Source organism: Salvelinus alpinus, chromosome 11 (assembly GCF_045679555.1).
Source record: "Salvelinus alpinus chromosome 11, SLU_Salpinus.1, whole genome shotgun sequence".
In the NCBI taxonomy this organism is placed as follows: Eukaryota; Metazoa; Chordata; class Actinopteri; order Salmoniformes; family Salmonidae; genus Salvelinus; species Salvelinus alpinus.
Window position 1 is genome coordinate 40,365,328 of NC_092096.1, and position 8,672 is coordinate 40,373,999.

The window sequence follows — 8,672 nt, forward strand, 5'->3', positions numbered from 1 at the left end:
TCATCTTCATCTGTACTGTTTCTTAGGGTTGCACTTTCAGTAGCTAGTTAGTTTGCTTTGGCTAACGTTAGCTATTAGCATTGTAACGTTACAAGGGACGGGATTTTTTGAAAAGAGAAACTCACATCTACTGCTATGAGAGATAGTACTCCCTTATTTCTGCTTTTCATCGCCTGTTATAAAATGACAATGCCTTGCTAGCTGACTTTTCCACTTTCGAAGCACGGTTTCCTGAAGCATTCTGCCCTGTTCTGAAAGAACTCCTTGAGTTTACTGTCATGTTGTGCCTGGATGTTTGGTCAGGACGTGTCGTTTTAATAATTTGTTCGTTTCGACTCATTACTAAGCACTTCCCCACACAAAACAAATTGTGGGTGCTCCTCGTTATTTCTCAAAGTTTGTATGAAAGAGACAAAAAGTCAGCACTATATTTGCGTTTCATGCCAATTGAGCTCAGTCAGAACTGGTGGCTAGCATGAGTCTATTTCATGACAGCGTGAGTGATGGTGAGTCGGAATAACAAGTCAGTGGCTTGAACTACAGCGCTGCAGGGTGTGGGTCGCGGAGTGATCTTCAAGAAAACCAAAGAAAAAAGATCCGGAAAACAGCGAAGCACATGGGCATCTCCCTCTACAACCTCTCCCCAAACTGAGCAGAGACTGCTGATAAGCAGAGAGCGCAGTTGCACTTGGCCAAATTAATGAAATAATGATACATTTACGTCGCGACCCATACTTTAAGAAACGCTGATCTATATGGTTTTCCTTTAGAATATTAGGGCCAAATGATGTTCATAATAAGGCTTCTGTGTAAATAATTATGTTAAATATGGGGAAACATGAAAATGAGTATGGTCTTGAATAACAGAAAATAGACATGTAGAAAAACTATTCCACAAATAAACATGCCAGACCAGTCTATAGTTTTATTATCACATCTTCATCTTTACATAAATATAGAGATGCATGCTAGGAAATATAGTTATATACTAGACTGCGATGAACTCAAAACGTGATATTCAAAATGTTAAAATATACAGAAAAATTCAAATACTTCCTCATTTGTCTACAGTCAGAAAGTTTGTACATAAAAGACGAGTTGTATTTAGGTATTGATACTTGATTACAGGAAACGTAAAAACAGACACCATCTGAGGGCACCGGGTTTTCCAATGAGCAGAAAAAAAGTAATTGCAAACAATATGCATATTATATCAGTAACATTATTTCAAATGAGCAACACACTGTGATTTCCTGTTGCTGGCTCTTCATGGCTGTACCAGGTAGTCATCCCTGTGGTATTGAGTGACTTACATACCGTGTTGTATTAGGGTGACTGTCAGCCAGTCCAATTTTTCCCCACTCACCAGATCCAGAGTAAACGTACTCCATTCATTCAGAGAGGAACAGATCTGCCCATTTATTCCTCCTCTTTATTTTCTCTCTCTCTACAGTGCAGTCTTGTTCTCCACTTCCATGATGGAGATGAAGTGTGGTCGGCGACGCACCCTCCTCTTGGTGTTGTGTTTGGGGTTCCGCTGGTACATGTCTGCAGGAAGGTTTGAAAGTGGAGGACAAGTTGATGAGGAGAGGGGCAGAGGCGATGAGGGTAGGGAAGAGAAAGGAAGGGTACAAAAAAAGAGAAGGTGGAGAGTTCAAAGATGAATGACACCTCGTCCTGGTCACTGTATGTTTTGATATAAACATATTGATCGGGTTTATTTCAGCTATTTCAGTGCAGGTGTATGTTGGGGATGTACTAAGGGCTTTACCTTGAAAACTGAGGTAGTAGTTGCGGTGACCTTTCATAATGGTGACCTCAGCAGATCCGTCTGCCAGGTACGCTTCCTCCAGCTCCCGGGACGAGAGGGACGTTATACGCTGTTTATCGTCCTGACCGCAAGACAACCGCAACACCACCACATACTTAGGCCGGGATTCAATCCAAGGCATTTTATAGAGTAGCACACTGGACAGCCGACAATGCAACTTTTAATGGTAATTTCCCGACGTTCACAGGAGATAGAATTAACGGTAAACGCTGCGCATGTCGGCTCATGCTAAATTAAAACTCAAGAGTAATGCGCTGCTCTATAGAGCGCCTGGCATTCAATCCAAGCTCTTATCAATACCGAATGCTCTTAAACCGTAACTCAACCATAACAGCACCACTACTTAACATCACAGAATCCTCACAACCATATCTCAACCACAAAACAACAACCGCAAAACTCAATGCCTTCCATTTTCCCTCCAGACTCACAGGTCTTCCAAACTCAATCCAGTTCTCGTGGTCGCCCTTGTAGTACCACAGCCACTCAGTGGTCAGGATGTAGTGAGCTGGCTTTGTTACAGAGGAAACCGTGGAGAGGCGCCGCACGGGGTCCGACTCCTGTGTCATCGTTAGGAAGTCTACTGGCCGAGATCCTGGACTGAGAGAGAGAGAGAGATGTTCATGGATTATTTTCATTTTACAGTCAGACTTTACGGTATGTTGCCTGTAAAAAAAAATCTGCAAATGTTTTTTAGAACCCAATTCATATAGTCCAATTTTTACCACACATTCTTGCTTGGATAAGCCTTTTATATATCCTGTGCACATGCCAGCAAGTTTAAGAGAGAGTACATATGGGCCGATGTGGGTGGTCGTCAGTGGTGGTCGATGCCGTTTAAGATGAGGGAGGACGATTTTTTATTTTATGAGCATTAACCAAATATAGCCTACAGAAACTCACACTGATTAAGACAAGTCACAATATTTTGGTCAGGTAGGACAAGGCTACTAAATGACTGCAAGAGCAAAATAATCCACTTGTTAAAGTACTTCACATACTGGCAAAATGTTCTGATCAGTGCTAATGAATGAGTCAACTAAACAAGATGATCACGAGCAGTACTCACCTAAACTTAGCTAACATTTCCACAGCCTAATTGTAGCCTAACCAATATCCAAATGGAGATTCAGTGAAAATAAAAATCTGACATTAATTGATTTATCAAGAGTCCCCACGCTTGTCTCAAAGCCGTGCAAAACGGTGCTGAAATAGTTGACTACACACGGGTAGGCTATGCTTCAAATGTAGTATAACAATTTGATGACTTTCGGAGTTTCGGTAAGCAACAATTTAATGCCTTCAATTGCATTAGCCTACTTTATTCCAATATGTTCATCATTCAGTGATATTTATTCCCAAAGCAACTTTTTATAGATCCATCCAGTTGTGGTTAAGAAAACAGTTAATGTAGTGGGTTATGCTAAGAGATGGGTGTAGTGACATGCCTCGCAAAGTTTAGAACTGCCAGGAAGAAAGTAGTAAGGGCGCTGCCTAGCAACCATCATTGGTCCATTGTTGATATAGTCCCAAAATGTTTTGCATGTCAGAAATCAAGTTTTCAAAATACAAAAATACAGACAGTATTTTGAGTGGAATTTTCCTTTAAGAGCAAAGTGCGTCCCAATGCCGCCTCAGCATTACGGCTACATTTCATACTAAGCCATAGGCAGAACTTTACCGCAATCATGACTAGGTCGGTTCACGGAAATAAAGGTTAGCGGGATGCTAAAGTTGGCGGGAAAACATATTGGTTTGAAAAGGTGCATAAGAGTCCACTTTCAACTTTAGTGAGCAGCGGTGAACCCTGACCTGTGTGTGTTCCGGGGATCACAGAAGGCTCTCTCGATGTCCTCAGTGTGATGCAGGTGTATCCAGTCGTTCCCATCAAACACCTCCCACTTATAGGGCAGGTTAAAATGCACACAGATACACTGGTCTGGGCACACAAACGCATTACACAAACAAGCATGCGAGAACCACAACCAAACATAGCAAAAACATAGAAATATACCAACAGCGGAGCATCAAGTCTAGGTCCAAAAGGCTCCTTAACAGCTTCAACACGCTATAAGACTGCTGAACAATTAATCAAATGGCCACCCGGACTATTTACATTGACCCCCCCCCCCCCACCCTTTGTTTTTACACTGCTGCTACTAGGTGTTTATTAGAATAATAGTGAAGACATCAAAACTATGAAATAACACATATGGAATCATGTAGTAACCAAAAAAGTGTTAAACAAATCAAAATATATTTTAGAATCTTCAAAGTAGCCACCCTTTGCCTTGACAGCTTTGCACACTTTGCATTCTCTCAACCAGCTTCACGAGGAATGCTTTTCCAACAGTTTTGAAGTGTCACCAGTAAAGCACCCCCACACCATCACACCTCCTACTCCATACTTCACGGTGGGAACCACACATGCAGAGATCATCCGTTCACCTACTCTACGTCTCACTAAGACATTGCGGTTGGAACAAAAAATCTAGAATTTGGATACATCAGACCAAAGGACAGCTTTCCACGGGTCTAATGTCCATTGCGCGTGTTTATTGTCCCAAGCAAGTCTCTTCTTCTCATTGGTGTCCTTTAGTAATGGTTTCTTTGCCGCAATTCAACCATGAAGGACTGATTCATGTAGTCTCCTCTGAACAGTTGATGTTGAGATGTGTCTGTTACTTGAACTCTGTGAAGCATTTATTTGGGCTGCAATCTGAGCAGAAGTAACTCTGGGTGTTCCTTTCCTGTGGCGGTCCTCATGAGAGCCAGTTTCATCATTGCACTTGATGGTTTTTGCGACTGCCTTGAAGAAACTTTCAACGTTCTTGACATTTTCCGGATTAACTGACCTTCATGTCAAAGTAAGGACTGTCGTTTCTCTATGATTATTTAAGCTGTGCTTGCCATAATATGGACTTGGTGTTTTACCAAATAGGGCTATCTTCTGTATACCACCCCTACCTTGTCACAACACATCTGATTGGCTCAAACGCATTAAGAAGGAAAGAATATCCACAAATTAACAAGGCACACCTGTTAATTGAATTACATTCCAGGTGACTATCTCATGAAGCTGGATAAGAGAATGCCAAGAGTGTGCAAATTTATCATCAAGGCAAACGGTGGCTACTTTTAACAATCTCAAATATAAAATATATTTTGATTTGTTTAACACTTTTTTGGTTACTACATGATTCCATATGTGTTATTTCATAGTTTTGATGTCTTCACTATTATTCTACTATGTAGAAAATAGTAAAAAGAAAAGCCCTGGAATGAGTAGGTGTCCAAACCTTTGACTGGTATTGTCCATGTACAACTTACCTCGACTAACCTGTACCCATGCACATTGACTTGGTACCGGTACCCTCTGTATATAGCCTCCTTATTATTATGTAATTTTGTGTTCCTTTTTATTTTATTTTTTACTTTAGTATATTTAGTAAATGTTTCCTTAACTGCATTTCATGAACTACATTGTTGGTTAACGGGTTGTAAAGTAAGCATTTCAGGGTAAGGTCTACCTACACCTGTTGTATTCTGCACAGGTCAACAGGCAAAAATACATAAAAACATAACATCAAGTAGAAGAGAGCTCACCCTGGAATCTACAGTTCCTGCGTATGAAATGCAGACAAATCTCCTTCCTGTCCTCTTTCTTGATCACAGGCCTGGAGACCAGCTCACCTACACGCTCTGATACAAACATATACAGAGCGATTATACACATACTGCAGATCAAGCCAAGAGAACAGCTCAGTTGCAAAAATACTGCAGATCAAGCCAAAAGAACACACACACTCCAGGTGAGGGATTCTGTACCTTTAGCATTGTGGGGTGTAGTGGGTGTGTTGAGGCGGTGGAGGTTCTGGTAAACGAAAGGCAGGTCGTTGATGATGTCACCGCTGAGGCCCCTCTCCTCCAGCATGCGACGGCCATGCTGGTCGATGACGTGCTGCCTCTTGCACTTAGGCCCGAACATGCAGTCATCCTGCACAAAGTGCATGCACATGTGCACTTTGGTGCAGCCATCCCTGAAGGTGCATGCGCCGTGGGGCCCAGAGCCCTTGTTGTAGTGAGAGCACACCTGATGTCAGGAACACACAGCAAAAATTGTCAGAGACAATCATTGTGGCAATGCAGTCACACATAGCCAACCAGAGAGGGGCTGAGCCAAGCAGTTGCCTTTAGAATACATGGTCATCGTCAAAATGATCTAACCTCGCACACCAAGAAGTTCTACTTTACCTCTTTGGGTAACGAATACTTCCCGGGGACAAACCCACATCAACAGCGTAAGTTTTTATATTTCCTTTTTTTGTTGTATTCTTTAAAAAAATATAAAAAATCTTTATTTGCTTTTTTTTTTTGTTCTTTTTTTTTTTTTTGCACACAGGAAGTCCCAAGGTGTCTTCATCTCAGATCACTCTTCTCCGACATTGGGCTTTAGGCTGGACATGGTGGTATTTGTAGTGTTTTTTGTTTTTTTGTTTCGTCTTTAAACATTTTCATCAATTTACTGTGATATTTGTTTAGACTGGATGAGCCAACATTACTCTCGGAAAACTGAACACGTTTTTTCCTTTTTTTTGTTGAGAAACTTGTTTGTGGCTCCGAGGCCTCCATATAGTTGTCCAATCAGATTACAGGTGCTTCTGGTTCGGAAAGGTATCGTCCAATCAGTGTGCAGGATTCACTTCTCACTGAACCTGCCTATAAACTCATCCAGAATCCCCTTCCCTGGAATGCCAGGATGTAAGCTACTTCTGTCCATCCCTTTTTGGGGAGATAGAATGAGTAAGAGATAAAAAGAGTGAGAGAAAAAGAGAGAAAGATGGAGGAGTTCTACGCCTTCTACCCATGAGCTCGTACACAAAGAGCACTCAGAACACTGCTACACTCCCTGAGGGCAGAAACCTGTAATGCAGAAACGTCCCACATTTTACTTAAGGGAGCAAGACTTCATGGATCAAGAGAGACAAATTCACATACAAAGAGAGCATGAGACACAGCATTGCATTTCTACTGTATTCATGTAATGGGGAAAGGGTATATGCAAGTCTACAGGGGCTTAGGGAGAGATGCTAGGGATTGGAACTGGGCTCATTTCACAATGGAGACCGCCAGGCCTTGGTAAGGCTCCATCCAGGCGTGTAGTGGGGCTCTAGTCAGTAGTGGAGCGGCCTGTGTTGTATATTCTCTGTGTGTGTTTGTTTCTGGGTTTGTGTGTGTATGTGTGTTACCTCCGGCAGCAGGGTGGGATCATTCTGCAGCAGTAACAGGAACAAGTCATCCTCGTGCAGCTCATGCAGAGTGCACTCCCTCAGGAGCGTGTAGTTATGCTCCGAACGCACGTCATGTGAGAACTTGCACTGCTTCCTACAGAGAGAACAGCACACACAGACAGACCGGAGTATGTAAACAGACAGGAATGTACCATAAAGACATCAAGCATAATTTTGCTTTTGTGTAGGCTACTGAAAACTCATTATCATGATATGCCTTGTTCCAAATCAAGGAATTTAAGGAAACATAAGCAATTCTGATGATAATAATAAATGTGCTACCACTACCTTACACACATTAGTGTACTAGACTAGATGATGCAGGTGTTATTTGTCCAAATTGATCAATACAGAATAAAAGGGGCGTGATAGCTATCTCATCTATGCTGCTGCTAGCTAGCCACTCCCCAACCCTGTAAAAATGACTCACCACGGTCGAGGTTTCTCTTACCTGCCTTTCCCAAATCTACAGTTTCCATAAACAAAATATTTGCAAAGGTGAAGCTCCTGGCAATCTCTGCAATCTTGTTTTGTGTAATTTTTGCATAGTCGCAGCGACGTTTTGGCGACAATCACACAGTCAGTTCCCCATTCGTCCGTTCTCTCTTGGTTCCGCACCACAACAAACCGAGAACACTTCTTTACAATGTACCAAAAGTCGTCCTCAGTTATTTCAACACGCTGGAATACTTTCCTGTGCAATTGCTGGAAGGCTAGGGAACCTTTGTTGCTGCATAATATACTGGTGGCATGATTAATTACTCTGGAGTAACTGGACATTTTTGGTGCCTCTCACTTGCGGATGAGAAGGCGGAAGCAGAAAACCAGCAACAGATTGGCAGTGCTAGTAGTTCTACTTTCTCAACGCAGGGGCGATCGCGTTCAATTCAGAGCATTACAGAAATGCAATGGCGATTGTCGCCCCGTTGTGGATAAAAGTGGAAAGTGTTCTAAATATCAAGCATTCTATTTTCAATAATCTGTTACCAATAAACCACACATGAATTAGATTTGCCCCCTATATTATACTATTGATAAAAAAATCGGGTCTGTGGTCACTGATTATTTCATCCATCTGTGAATGATTAACAGTGTGAGAGATGAAAAAGTGCTTAGTGCTATCCAGTACCCTTGTTAACCTTAACAATAACCCTTACCTAACTCCAACCTTCTTCTTCTTGCTGTGTGGCAAAAATATGCGGTGTCAGGTTTTAGCAGAGGACATTTTTTTCTAGAGTATTGAAAAGAGTCGTTTATGTTTGACGTCAAATGCTGCTAACACTCACCCCAGAAAATCTGAAGGGTGTTCAAGGATACTTTAACAGCCAAATTAAGTCACATTGAGTGTTCGTTTGCAGGTCTTGTAAGGTAAATCAAGATGGTTTTTTGTTCCCATGGCATAGGGATGGCATGGCACTCCCTACAACTTGGTAAGTACTTAAATATTAACACAGCTCTATCCAACGAAAATGATGGAATTAAACAATTTATTTTCATATTTCCATTCAAGTGTATTTCTGTATCTGTGTTTTTTTTAACCACTCCAAGTC

At 41.7% G+C, this 8,672-nt stretch overlaps 1 protein-coding gene across 1 annotated transcript; it reads right to left on the reverse strand.

Moving 5' to 3' along the window:
* Positions 1-911: 911 nt before the first annotated feature.
* On the reverse strand, positions 912-7,956 carry LOC139534154 (protein mono-ADP-ribosyltransferase PARP12-like). The gene is made up of 8 exons (XM_071332981.1): positions 7,574-7,956; positions 7,081-7,216; positions 5,660-5,924; positions 5,438-5,533; positions 3,644-3,770; positions 2,263-2,431; positions 1,772-1,892; positions 912-1,548 (listed from the first exon to the last, which is right to left on the reverse strand). Exons 1-8 carry the CDS (start codon positions 7,900-7,902, stop codon positions 1,448-1,450), a joined length of 1,344 nt encoding a protein of 447 aa, XP_071189082.1. The 5' UTR covers positions 7,903-7,956; the 3' UTR covers positions 912-1,447.
* Positions 7,957-8,672: the final 716 nt, after the last annotated feature.